At 35.1% G+C, this 14,876-nt stretch overlaps 1 protein-coding gene across 2 annotated transcripts in view; it reads left to right on the top strand.

Annotated features, from left to right (window-relative positions):
• The window catches only part of SLK (STE20 like kinase), a 55,309-nt gene that overhangs the window by 19,046 nt on the left and 21,387 nt on the right, over positions 1-14,876 (top strand). For both annotated transcript variants that reach the window (XM_007172099.3, XM_007172100.3), the window contains exons 4-11: positions 265-414; positions 6,903-6,975; positions 7,138-7,332; positions 7,887-7,968; positions 9,941-10,069; positions 10,435-11,805; positions 13,805-13,935; positions 14,162-14,285. In XM_007172099.3, coding sequence (XP_007172161.1) covers positions 265-414; positions 6,903-6,975; positions 7,138-7,332; positions 7,887-7,968; positions 9,941-10,069; positions 10,435-11,805; positions 13,805-13,935; positions 14,162-14,285 — 2,255 coding nt within the window. The remainder of the gene's footprint in view (positions 1-264; positions 415-6,902; positions 6,976-7,137; positions 7,333-7,886; positions 7,969-9,940; positions 10,070-10,434; positions 11,806-13,804; positions 13,936-14,161; positions 14,286-14,876) is intronic.

The raw sequence follows: 14,876 nt of genomic DNA, 5'->3' as shown, positions 1-14,876 counted from the left end.
ACATTTATACGTATATATTTATCTTATTGTTTAGAGACATTCAGTAAGTTAAGAAATCAGCCTAATTATTTTTATATTCTTGGATAATTGTAATAAAATTCTAAAATTAAACATTGAGTATAATATGTGAAGAAAGTTTTGTGTATAGTTTTTTAAAAATCAATTCATTGTGTATGATCTTTGACAGTGATGGTAAAGTTATATAGCCTGCTGATATGCTTTCACTGTACAAAAATGCAGATTTGTTTACTGTTTTCCTTGTAGAGCTTGAGAGACCATTAACTGAGTCCCAAATACAAGTAGTTTGTAAGCAGACTTTAGAGGCATTGAACTACTTACATGATAATAAAATCATCCACAGAGATCTAAAGGCTGGAAACATTCTTTTTACCTTAGATGGAGATATTAAGTTGGGTAAGTTTATTCCTTTATATAAAACATTTGAATTTGTGCTTTGAGATTTCCCCCGTATGTCTGTAACTTAATATTGTTTTGTTACGTGTCAAATATGTGAAACATGGAGAATTATATTCAAATATGTGAAACATGGAGAATTACTCGGTGTTAATTTTTTTTTTCCCCCATTTATTTAGGTCTTCTTTAATATCTTTCAACAGTGTTGTATAGTTTTCAGAGTACAGGTCTTTCAATTCCTGTATGCTCTTATTTATTTATTTATTTTTAACATCTTTATTGGAGTATAATTGCTTTACAATGGTGTGTTAGTTTCTGCTTTATAACAAAGTGAGTCAGCTATACATAGACATATATCCCCGTATCTCCTTGGTGTTAATTTTTAAGATACTTCCTTGGAGAGAATTCCCTGGCAGTCCAGTGGTGAGGACTAGGCGCTTTCAATGCTGAGGGCCCAGGTTCAATCCCTGGTCAGGGAACTAAGATCCCATACACCATGCAGTGCGGACAAAAAAACAAAACAAAACTTCCTTGGATACATAATTATTCATTAACTCCCAGAATTCCTAAGTATAGGCACCTCATATAAAGACTCTTTAAAAAGTAAGAAAGGATGGATTTTTATTTTTAAAATGGCACACTTTTACAAGGCTGGCTAATTATTTTTCCCTTAAGTTTTTGTATGTAGGCTTAATACTTGTAAATATAATACATTTAGAAAATGCTGTAGTATGTAAAACCACTAACTTAGTTTTATCTTCATTTCCAAAACTCATATCTAGTGGTTTTCTTTTTCCATGTTTAGTTTTATATTCTGTTTTGTAGATATGGTATCTTGGCTAAACTAACCAAGTAACTAACCTTAAGTCTGAAAAAGATGCCTAAAATAAGTGTAAGGACTAGAATTTTTAATTTTGTTTTTTACACTGAGGGAATAAATGATAATTTCATAAGGAGAAATAGATGTAGATTTTAGATGGGAAATTAATGAATTTCATATATATGCATACAAATAGAAGTAAGTATCCCCAAGATACGTATTAAAAAAAATCTGGTGATGAAGTCTAAATTTGGGTATTTTGGAAGGATATTAAAAACAAAATATATTCAAAGGCTGTGCTGATACCAGTGATCATAGTCATTTCACTTCACTTTGTCATGACATCTAAACAGGTATAATTTGATATACTACTAAATTTTAACCTTTTTATTAAGAAATGGATACAGATACAGAAAACCACACTAACAGTTGTGTAGCTTATTGACTTGTAGCTTTGTACACAATAGCTTTGTAACCACCACCTAGATAAAGAAATAGAATGGGACTTCCCTGGTGGTCCAGTGGTAAAGAATCCGCCTTCCAATGCAGGGTACGAGGGTTCAGTCCCCCCTGGTCGGGGAACTAAGATCCCACATGCCGCGGGGCAGCTAAGCCCAAATGCCGCAAACTACGGAGTCCACACTCTCTGGAGCCTGAGAGCCACAACTAGAGAGAAAAACCCGCACGCCACAACTAGAGAGAAGCCTGCGAGCCTCAACAAAGAGGCCGCGTGCTGCAGCGAAAGATCCCGCGTGCCTCAAGAAAAAAAAAAAGAACTAGAACTATGTCAGGCACCCTAGCAGCTGTTTCATGTGCCCTCTCTCAATCACAGTGTCCCTCCCTTCTCCACAGGTAATCTATATCCTGACTTTTGTAGTAATCACTGCCTTGTGTTTCTTTATGGCTCTATCACCCAGTGTTCCTGTCTAGACTTTAGAGTTTAGACTTACCCATATTTGAAACCTGCTTTTTCTTTTAAGTCTCTTTTAATTTATAGGTTGCCCCCCACCGCCCTGCCATTCCTTTTGTCTCTTTACATTTTATCTATGGCATGCATTCTCATGGCATGCTTTCTCAAAGAAAGTTGGTTCTTTGGGGACAAAAAAATTTTAGTGTTACCATGGTTGTGACCCTCCAAAGGCCCATAGATACACACAAACAGAGATACAGTATATCTGTGGCATTAAAATTTCATGGCGGGGAGGGAGGATTCAGAAAAAATGTCTAAAAAGGCTCCTTAGGAGAGAGATGAAAAAAAGGTTGAGAAACACTGAGGTATAGGACCTAGGCTGTTGGACCTGTAGAGTTTCTCTCATCTTGCATTTTGCTGACTGTGTACTCCTGATGACTGTAGTAAGTTCGTCTCTGTATTTCCCTCAATTTGCAGATGAATCCAAAAGCCTCATCAGTCTCAAGTTTGACTTTTTTGGCAAGACTATAGGTGGTTTTGTGTTCTTTCATTGGGAGGCATGTAATACCGGCTTTTTGATCTTTTTTTTGATGTTAGCAGCTGTTGATGTTTAATGCCTGAATCCGTTCTTTGGAGTGGCAAAATGAATTCCATCATTTTGTTTTCGCTTATTATTTTTGATAACAATTTTGGTGTAATTATTCATCAGTTATTTGATTATTTTCATTTATCATCATTATAAAATTAGGAATACTTATATAAAAAGACACTTACCTTCAACTGTTTGGTTATTCAGGAGTATAGTTCATATAGACAGGACAGGAAAAATGCTTGATTCTTTCCTTTTATTTATTTAGCTTTAAAGACAATGAATTGGTTCTCTCTCATCCTTAGTTGGTGGCCAGTATTTTTTTAAATGGCATTATTAATTCATGAATTTTATTTTATAGGTTTCAAATCTATTACAATTTTTATCCTTATTATAGCTCACGTTGTACCATCTTGGTCAGTGGGAGCTTCTTCAAGCTGGCTTGTTAATCTTTTTGACATGACTCTACTAATCTTTGGTAGATTTCTTGCTGTCTGTTAGGTTGAGATGTTTCAGGCTCATCTGTTACATTTCCTGCCTCAGACCTGTAATTAGCCATTTCTTCAGGAAGCCCTGAAGAAGTTTTAGTAGGACATGGTATTTCAAGACCACAATCTGAGTGTTAGACATGCTTATAGTTTCTGGATTCGCCTTCATTCTAGGCCTTTCCAAAGGACAGAGCTAGGCTCTCATGAGTTCCTACGTACGTCCTATTCAAATTCAGGATAAAGCCTTTTTTTTTTTTCTTCCCTTAGCCCCTTCTGTATTACATCTGTATCGCTTTTCTTCTGTCCTGAGAATCTTGCTTCTCAAGAACATTGATGATAGATTTGGAGTATTCTGTAATTACTCATTTTAACCTTCATTTCTATATTCAGCGCTCACCACCACTCTTGTTCATGTCTCTTTGGTTATGTTGGTTGTCTGAAGTTCATTCTCTGGTAGATTTCTCTGAAAGGGCTCTCTGAGTTCTTATATAATGGTAACACTTCTACCCTTTATACTTTGAAGGTCAGCTTTGCTGGATAGAAAATCCTTGGTTCACATTTCTTTCCTTGAATATCTAAAATATGTTACTCTGTTTTCTTCTGTCATAAAGTGTTATTGAAAAGTCTGATGAAAATCTCATTTTCTTTCTTGTATAAGTCATGTGCTCTTTTTGCCTAGATGCCAAAGACTGTTTTTTTAAGGACTAAACTTTGACTAAACTTTTCTAAGTGTTGTTTTTTTGTTTCCCGCTCACCCCCCGCCCCCCAGGAAGGTTTTCTGTAATTATAGATATGAGTATTTATTCTGTTCCCTTGCACTGACTTTCTCCTTTAGAGACTTTTATTATCTTTTTGTTGGGCTTGACAATCATCAGTATTTATAACTTTCTCTCAGGTTCTTTTTATCTTTCTTCATTTTTTTTCATTGTGGTGAAATATACTTAAAATTTACTGTCCTAACCATTTTTAAGTGTACAGTTCCATAGCATACAGTGCATTCACACTGTCGTGCAACCAACACCACCACCCCTCTCCAGAACCTTTTCATCTTCCTCAACTGAAACTCTGTACACATTAAAACGCTTAAGTCCCCATTTCCTCCTTCCCCCAGCCCCTGGTAACCATTCTACTTTCTGTCTCTGTGAATTTGACTACTCTGCGTACCCCATATAAGTGGAATCCTGCAATACTTGTCCTTTTGTGACTGGCTTATTTTACTTAGCATAATGTCTTTAAGGTTCATCCATGGTGTAGCATGTGTTAATTTTCTTCCTTTTTAAGGCTGAATAATATTCTGTTATATGTATACACCACATTTTATTTATCCATTCATCCATTGATGGACGTTTTGGTTGCTTCCACCTTTTGGCTCTTGTGAATAATGCTGCTATGAACATGGGTGTACAATATCTACTTGAGTCCCTGCTTTCAGTTCTTTTGGGTATATACCCAGAAGTGGAATTGCTGGATCATATGGTAATTCTCTGTTTAATTTTTTGAGGAACCACCACACCATTTTCCACAGTGGTTGCACCAATTTACGTTTCCACAGCAATGCACAAGAGTTCCAATTTCTCCACCTCCTTGCCAGCATTTGTTATTTTCTGTATTTTTGATGATAACTATCCTAATGGGTGTGAAGTGGTAATGGGTGTGAATTTGTTGTGTTTATTTGCTCTTGCATTCCTCCTACTTTAGCCTTTGTTTCTAAAATTGTTTTTTATTTCTAATTTTCCCTTGAGTTCTGTCACCTCATTTATGAGTTTTAAAATTCTGACTTCTGTTACTCTTTTATGTCATCATTTTTTAGTCTTGTAGCTCGTTTTGAAATATAATTTTGATCTTTTTTAGTGCATGTTTTTCTGTAAGTGTACTAAAATCTTATTTGAATACAGGAATATACTTTTGTGTAAAATAATGCATGCCATTGAAAATAAGTATATTTTTAAAGATTTAGGAATGCCAAAATAGTTTTGAGTTGGTTGACATTTAAAATAGTTGCACTTTGTTTCATTAATTCATAAATACAGAGAACCTTCCAATTCTGTGACATCGTATTAAGTGTACACAGATGCATATAGAACCATACTATCCTCAAGAACCATATATACATTACAATAATCAAATTTTTATGATCTTGTCAGATCACATTGTTACAAATGGAAATAAGTATGTAAAATGCTATTTTAACAGACCAACATATATATGCCATATCATTATAAGTAGAACTGTAAAACACATAATGACCTTAGTTTTCCCCTTTGCACAAAAATGAAGATGGCTTCTTGTCCCTCCTTAGTTTACCTCCTGCTCATAAGAGTGCTTCGAGAGGTACGAATGTTGACAGTGGACCTTTGTGGTTTAGGCCTGTTTCTCGACCTCCTTTCCCAGTCATGTTCTGAGGGGGAAAAAGTTAAAAAGAATAGACCATTAGTAGGTTCTGGGAACACACTGGAATACGTACTGAGCTGACTCTACCTGAGTAGAAAACCTCTTCTGGCAGGAATTTCATATTATGATCTCAATCCCATCCTGCGGAAACATGGCAAGTTATAAGTTGAGGAAGTAGGGGGGTAATAGGGATGGAGAGTCCTGAATACATCTATTTATGTTGTATTTTCTGCAGATATATCTTCCAAGTATAGTATGTTCTATTGGCAAATTTATTTATTAATTTAATTATAAAACATTAATGACATATCTAGTATAACAAAAGACTTCATACACCATATTACGAAGCTTAAACATCATTCTACAGGCAATAGGTAGCTGCCAAGATGTTTTAAGCAGGAGAACTACATGGTCAAAAAAAGAAAAGAAAGAACTATATAATAGACATAAATTAGAATATAGGGCAGGATTTCATGAGTTTTAAGAGTTCTACTGCCAGAGTATCATGACGGTTAAAATTACACATATGATTAATAACAGTAGCTGACATTTATTGTGTGTATATTCTGTGCCAGGCCTTGGGGCATGAATACTAAATATGGGATTTTTGGTATTTATTCAGTTTTGAGAATCGTGGCATGTCAAATGAAACTTTAAAAGTTAAATGTATATGGCATGAGGTAATTTATGTAGCAATAGCAATTTTATGTTGCTATTAATGATTGAGCTCTAAGCCGAAAAGGAGTTAACAACTGATAAAGCTATAATGTTGCTGTGCCCTATAATTTAAATTAGAAAGCATCGTTCCTAATTTTTTTCTTTGTGATATAATTTTATGCGGAAGTTAGCAAGACATATGCTGTCATAAAGGCTGCTTTGGTATAATTTCTGTTTTTCACACTATAGAAAAAATGTCCCTTAATTTAATTGTAACATATAGCACTAGTTGGCATTTATTTTGGTGAAGTGGATAGACTGATCTATTTTAAAGTTACTATTTTTTTTTTTCAATTCTGGAGAATTTGTGATCTGAAGATGTGTAAGGATGGTGGTATCAAGTGTATTAATGATGGAATCTTTTCTTTGGCAGTTTCTTTTTGGGGGGTGGGAGTATGGTAAAAAGAGGGTGGTCAAAATTAGGATGATAGAGAGTTATTTCTCTTTCTATTTTGCTTACCCTTTAATAACAGTGGCCTTATTAAAGACTTGATATGCTTTTCCCTTATGTTGAATAATATAGCGTTCTTTGCTTAAAAACTATCATTAATACTTTTGTATGATTATTTCAAGCGGATTTTGGAGTATCAGCTAAAAATACAAGGACAATTCAAAGGAGAGATTCCTTTATCGGCACACCCTATTGGTATGTATTCGGTTTTATGGATTTGCAGCATTAGTTATGTCAACAGTTATTATTACTCATTAATTTTGTCCACATAATCAATTATACTGTCTATCTTTCATGTGGTTTGTGATCACTGCTCTTAAGTTAAACATCTTAATTTTCAGTTCTCTGTCTTCATAGGATGGCTCCTGAGGTAGTCATGTGTGAAACATCTAAGGACAGACCCTATGACTACAAAGCTGATGTTTGGTCCCTGGGTATCACTTTAATAGAAATGGCTGAGATAGAACCACCTCATCATGAATTAAATCCAATGCGAGTGCTGCTAAAAATAGCAAAATCTGAGCCCCCTACATTAGCACAGCCATCAAAATGGTAAAGTATTCCTAAACAATATTTTTTAAGAAGCAAAACTTGATGCTTTATTCTTCCAACTTTCCAAAGGTATTTAAATTTAGGTACATGGTGCAAAGATTGTATGAAGTAGAAAACTGATTTTTGGTGTATTTTCAGGACTTAAGGACCATATAAACTCCTGTAACTAACTTTCCCCATAAATTAAAAAATACCAGTGATTTGAGTTCTACATGAAAGAGATATTTTCTGTACTTTGAGAAAGTGAGGCATATATGTGATTGATCTGTATTTGTGGAGTTTAATATAATGGAAGAATTTTTGTGATTTTTAGCATACTTATGGATATATGGCTGTATCTCAATGACTTAAACTATGAACCTATTTACATATATGTAACTTGTATTTGTAGATAAATGACTTATGAAATATTAATATTCTCATAACTAGTTTTCTTATGTTGAATTAATACTATTACACTATTCCACTATTACATAATGGAACTTAACCACAATTTCTCAGTTTTGATTTTAATAAGAAAAATAGAATGTCATTATTAAAATTTTATTCTGAAGGTCTTCAAATTTTAAGGACTTTCTAAAGAAATGCTTAGAAAAGAATGTGGATTCCAGGTGGACTACATCTCAGCTACTGCAGGTAAGATAAGAGTAGTATGACAATGGCAACCATATAATTGTTGTAACATCTCTTTAAGAGGAATACAGTTTCAGATTCCTTCAGTGTGCCCTCTTTCCACTTGAGTTTCCCTGTGCAAACTCACTCAAGATTCATTGTAGTAGTTAACATTTGCTTTACAAACATTTGCTGCTTTTACTAAAGGGCATTTATTTAGCTTTTAAATTTCTCGTATGCTTTTTTGATTCAGTATAATTGTGTTTTTTTCATTTTGTTTAGTTATTTCCACTTTGTCAGTTACTTACATTTTGTCTCTCCAGTTAGTAGAAAACAAGCACCTTGGTGGCAGGGGCCATGAGCTAATTAATTTTTTTTTAATGTCCCTTACAGTGAGGGTAAATGTTCAGTAAATATTGCTAACTTTTAAAAAATGGTGTTAAAGTGATTGGATAATTTTGTTTTATAGCAGGACTTGTTTGTAATATTTGAAATAAAATTTTGTCAAATAATAGTATAGGTAGAGAAATAGAATGACAAGTCTTGAGGCAGTTACTGTTAGGTTGAGTACAACTCCTCCATTATAGTTTTTTAGATTGATCTATTTATCTGGGGGGAGAAGCAGGAAAAATTGCCTTTCTCTGTACAACAAGTATATCCTTGGAACACACTTTCTCTTATTATTTCACTACCCCCCCATTTGAAGGCCTTAATCTGTGACAAACACCAAGTGCTGAGTGTACAGAGGTGAATAAAATATCTTCTTACTCTTAAGGATATTAGAACTATGTCAAAAACCAGATGTATATAGACACTTTTTATTAATTTTTATTGGAGTATAGTTCTTTACAATGTTGTATTAGTTTCTGCTGTACAACAAGTGAATCAGGTATACGTATACACATATCCCCTCTTTTTTAGATTTCCTTCCCATTTAGGTCACCACAGATCATTGAGTAGAGTTCCCTGTGCTATACAGTAGGTTCTCATTAGTTATCTATTTTATGCGTAGTAGTGTATATATGTCAATCCCAGTCTCCCAGTTTGTCCTACCCCCCCTTCCCCCCCGTCGGTAACCATAAGTTTGTCCTCCACATCTGTGACTTTGTTCATCTGTACCATTTTTCTAGATTCCACACATAAGTGATATTATACGATATTTGTTTTTCTGGCTTACTTCACTCTGTATGACAATCTCTAGGTCCATCCGTGTCTCTGCAAATGGCACTATTTCATTCCTTTTTATGGCTGAGTAATATTCCATTGTATATATGTACCACATCTTCTTTATCCATTCCTCTGTCAATGGACACTTAGGTTGCTTCCATGTCCTGGCTATTGTAAATAGTGCTGCAGTGAACATCGGGGAGAATGCATCCTTTCAAATTACGGTTTTCTCCAGATACGTGCCTAGGAGTGGGATTGCTGGGTCATATGGTAGCTCTATTTTTAGTTTTTTAAGGAACCTGCATACTGTTCTCCCTAGTGGCTGTACCAATTTACAGTCCCACCAACAGTGTAGGAGGTAGATACTTTTAACAGAACTTTAAAGCTTTTTGTAATTCTTTTATTGAGGCTTTATACATATTGTTACTTTCTAACAATTAAACATATTGTAAACATATTGTTACTTTCTAAAACTAGTAATGTACTTGAAACTTGCTTTAAATTTTAATTTAGATTTTAGGTTATGAAATTTTCAGACATGCAGAAAAGTACATATACCTACTACCCAGATGTAATATGTTATCATTTTTGACGTATTTCTTTCAGATTCTTAAAAAAAGGTACAGATACAGTTGCAGGCAGCCCCTACTCCTGCTCAATTCCCTCCCCCTCCTTCATTTCCCAGATGTAATATCATCTGAAGTTGTTTGTATTTTTTCTACTTATATGTTTGTATTTTTGCCACATAACAGTGTGTTTTATATATTTGAAATTTACTTCACAAGCATTTCAGTTGTTACTGAGTATGCTCTTTTTAATGATCAAACAGCATCCCTTTGTGACTGTTGATTCCAACAAACCAATTCGAGAATTGATTGCAGAGGCAAAGGCTGAAGTAACAGAAGAAGTTGAAGATGGCAAAGAGGAGGATGATGATGAAGAAACAGAAAATTCTCTGGTCAGTATTTAGAAAGGAAATTTCATTTAGGTAATTTTTAGAGTTGAGTTTTGAGGTATGATTGCAGCTGTGTCTAAGAATTAATTGACGGGTAGCATTACAAAAACCTTTAATTTTAGAGGTGAAGATTTATTAAGTTTGCTCCTTGTTTTCAAGTTTGCTCCTTGCTACCCATTTTTGTCATATTTATTATGTGAAGATTTGTCAATTCTTTAAGTTATTTTTATAATTTCATCAAATTTTACTGAATAAAGATATTAAATCATTATATATATGAATTAAATCATTTTTATATATGAAATGTTGTTTTGGTTACCATCTTGAAATTATGTTTTAACACTAAAACTGTATAAAATCTTTTTTAGCCAATACCTGCAAGTAAGCGTGCCTCCTCTGACCTTAGTATTGCCAGCTCTGAAGAAGATAAGCTTTCACAAAATGCTTGTATTTTGGAATCTGTCTCAGAAAAAACAGAACGTAATACTTCTGAAGATAAATTTAACGGTAAAATTCTTACTGAAAAACCCGCCACTGATGAACCTGAAAATACTGTGGTAGGCATTAATGAACATGTTAATGATACTCATTTAGAAGCTATGGCTGAACTTCATAATAGAGCAACAATAATCGAGGAAAATGGGAGAGAGGAGAAGAGACCCAAGCTTGAAAATCTACCTGACACAGAAGACCATGAAACAGTGGACATTAATTCAGTCAATGAAGGAAAAGAAAATGACATAATGATAACTTCAGAAACAAATATTGAACAGAATCTGAAACCTGAGGAAGAAGGGGATCGAGAAAAGCAACAGATATTTGAAAATAAGTTTATAAAATCTGAAGAAATTGAAGACACTACTATTCAGACAATGGATTTAGTTTCTCAAGAGACTGGAGAAAAAGAGTCAGATATTCAGGCAATTGAAAGTGAAGTTGAGTTTACAAAGGAAGACACCCTCGAGAAATTGGGAAGAGATGACAAAACTGAAAAAGATATGATCAGTGATACAAGCAAAGTGATAGGAACAAATGAGGCAGAAGACGTTGCTCAGAAGGCAACTGAAAACAGTGCTGAGGATGCTCAGAGTAATGATGGGAAAGAAGTGGGTGAAGCAGGCCAGAAATTAGTGATCAAGTCCACAGAGGGTCCTGAGGCTGGTGGTGCTGAGGAAGTTTCTATTAAAGAAATAGTTGAAACTAATGAGATAGATAAAAAATCTGTAGAAGGTAAAGATGAGGAACAATTAATCAGCAGTTCAGAGAACATAGTGGAGGCCAATGAGGAGCTCGGGACAAATGAAGTTGAGATTACTGAATCAAGCAGCACTGAAGGAATGGAGGTCAGAAGTGCGGTGACTGATAGTGACCAAAAGGCTTTAGAAAGTGAAACTCGGGATGCTCATGAAGCCACTGCTCAGATGGACACAGAACAGAAAGATATTCCATGCGAAGTGCCAATTAAAACAGAACCTCAAGTTCCTGCCACTTCACAGCCTGGTGAACCTCAGCCTGTTCTAATACCCAGTATTAATATCAACCCCGAAGATGCAGAAAATAAAGGAGAAATAGGTGCTTTATCAAAAACTGAAACCGTGTTACCAGAATCTGAGAATCAAAAGGAAAATGATACTGATTCAGGCACTGGTTCCACTGCTGATAATAGCAGCATTGACTTGAATTTATCCATCTCTAGCTTCCTAAGCAAAACTAAAGACAATGGATCAATATCTTTACAAGTAAGTGTACACGGGTCCTTGTTTGGGTTTTTCTTTGTTATTTTGGCAGTTGAGAGTTTGTGTGAAACTGACGTCTTGAAAACAAGACAACACTAAATCAGTGTAGTATTAACCCTATAAAATTCTTAAGGCCTGTGAGGGCAATCAATTAAAAAAAACACTAAAGAGATTCTGGATGTAATCTTTAAATTTTTTGGTAGTACCTACCTATTTTTGCCAACTTGATATAAATAGTATAATACAGTTGCTTACTGGAATTTGGGTTTTCCTATTGTACATACCTAGGTATAATTGTAGCAAGAATCAGCAGTATATGAAAGAATTGAGGACTTGAAAGAATGATCTCTTTTTAAGAATGTTTAGGGTATAAACAGCCCTTGTTACCACTGGCATGTGCGGTGACCACTCTTACCTCCTCAGTCATAGGAATCACTACTGCCTTGAGAATCATTGTGGGAACAAAGCCAAACACTAACCCTTGAACACTTGGAGCTGTTAAGCATAATTCTCCAATCTGAGTTACTAGGGGGAGCTGTGTAGAAGTATGGAGTGGGGCCAGAGAATCAGTATTTATAGCAAAAGATCCCATGGATTTCTGATACAGGTGAGACTCTGGATTGACAGGTGGCAGAAAAGCAGAAAGAACTGAAGAAAATTGACCTTAGGGATAGGACACCAGGGCATGACTGATCAACCTGCGTATCTGCCCCAAATTATTACATGTATTGCCTAGATGGTCTTCAGTTTTCAGGTTGTTTCCCTGCTGAAATTCCATTAATCTGAAGTCCATTCACTGACTTAATAGTTAGCCTTTCCAAAAAATGCAGATACTTCTGTGAGAATTAAGGTGATATTAGTTGTGGATACTTTAGTAGGAACTGAAGAAATGGAAAATTTGGAGGTTACAGGGGGGTAGATTTATTTTTGGAGCATGCCCACTTTAGGTTTTAGAGGAAGTCTGGTTAGGGTGGCCGTAGTCCAGGGCTTAGGGAGAGCAGTGTGAGAATACTGGAAGCCTAGAGAGTACAACAGTAAGAGGCTGAAGAAAGGTGATTGGAAAGTGCCAAAGATCAACTTAAAAATTCTAATGCATTTTGAATGTAGTATTTTCACATTCCCCTTTTGCTCCCTCTGCTTTCTAACCTTTTCCACCTATCAAAACTAAGTAATTATCTGTTCTGAATACTTACATGTTTACCAAGATGTATTTGTAGCAGTGTTATACTTCTGTTATTTCTCTTTGCTTTTAAAAAGCATTTGGATAACCAACTGAGGAATGAAGAGTTTGGTCTTGATAAAGAATTTTGGGCAATAGCTAACAGGGAGATCTGGTATTTTGGGAGTGCAGTAGAGGTGCTGTCTTTCTAGTAACTCTAAAATCACTCATCCATCTCTGGCCCTGAGATGGAAGAGGGCTGGTGATACTATTGTTGTTGATGAAATGGATTTTGAATCCCAGTCCTGGCAGTGTTTAAAAGTTATCTGGGAGCCTTTCAAAATGAAATTCTCAGCCACCCTCAGACCTGTTGATTTAGATTCTCTAAGGGATGAGCCCCAGGAATTCATTTTTAATTGCTTTGTAAGTGCTTCTAAAACAGAAAAGCAGAGGTATCTGAGAACCTACAAGATAAAAAGAGGAAAGAATGGTTAACATGTGAAAGTTGTACTAATTACTCTTTTTTGTGAATTGCTTGTTACCACTGGTGCCTAATTATGATGTGGTATCATAAAAATTCTACATGCACATCATCAAAATGCATAATTTCACTTGAAAAAAATTTGATTTTATCTGTAAAATCATGTGAAAGTCAGATGAGGTGTGAGATGATATAATTGGTTTCAAAGTTGAGTCTTACTGCTTTCTATTCATACTTTATGTGTATAGTCTTCATAGTCTTCATAGCTGTTCAGTTTCTTGTTTTTGTTTTTTTAAGAAGAAAATGTTTTCTCTCTCTAGTATTCCCCATATAAAGCCTAACTAAAATAAAATCTCACTCAGGAAACAAGAAGACAAAAGAAAACATTGAAGAAAACACGCAAATTTGTTGTTGATGGTGTCGAAGTGAGCGTAACAACATCAAAGATAGTTACAGATAGTGATTCCAAAACTGAAGAATTGAGGTTTCTTAGGTGAGTAGAGAAACAACATGATTTAAACTGGTTTTGTGACTTCTCAAGTCTCTGCAGAGTCTGAAGAATAGAGAAACAAGAGTAAAGTCTTGGCTAATTTTGGATTCTTGTATTACTTTTCCATTTGAAAATAAATGTTACTTTTAAAGTTTTTTTCTTTTAAAGCATTACTTCAAAGGTGTAACTTTTGCTGTCTTCCTCTATCATTGCCATTAAATTTTATCAGACGTCAGGAACTTCGGGAATTAAGATTTCTTCAAAAAGAAGAGCAAAGAGCCCAACAACAGCTCAATGGCAAACTGCAACAACAGCGAGAGCAAATTTTCCGGCGTTTTGAGCAGGAGATGATGGTAAAGTCTTGGAATTTTGTACCCTTTTGTTAATAAAGAAATTTAAGGCTTAGAAAAAACCCCACCACTGGCAGGTTTTAGAACTTGTTCTCTGATTACTAGATTTCTCTGGCTTTGTGATGTATTTCTCACCTTTATCTCTTTGGTGTTTTAGATGCTTTCTTTTTTCTTCTCCTCTTCTCTTTTCTCTTCTCTTCTCTTCTCTTCTCTTCTCTTCCCCTTTTGCCTGACTTACAGTGTGGTGGGTGTTTTCATTTTTCTCTGATTAAATCTGTCATGAAAACCTGGAATCATGAAGCTAGTAGATGGTTTGCAAAGTTCTTAGGTGTGCCTATTGCTGTATAACTTTTTATTGTTACAATTTGACCTCTCAGAATTAGAATCCAAGATTTAAACCAGTCTAGAGCAGTTGTCTTCAAACTTGGCTGAGTATTAGAACTTCCTGGGGAATTTTTCAAAATACACTTAATTCTCTGGCTACTACAGTTAAGCTTCCACATCCCTTTTCACAGCTGCTAGAGAAGTTAGTGCTGACTTGTAAAGGGTAATTGTCACCGAGTCTTTAAATTTTTACTTTGTGTCCATAGTTGG

The sequence above is a fragment of the Balaenoptera acutorostrata genome, chromosome 16 (genome assembly GCF_949987535.1).
Source record: "Balaenoptera acutorostrata chromosome 16, mBalAcu1.1, whole genome shotgun sequence".
In the NCBI taxonomy this organism is placed as follows: domain Eukaryota; kingdom Metazoa; phylum Chordata; class Mammalia; order Artiodactyla; family Balaenopteridae; genus Balaenoptera; species Balaenoptera acutorostrata.
Note: the sequence above shows the minus strand (reverse complement) of the source record. Positions and strands in the feature narration are given on the sequence as shown.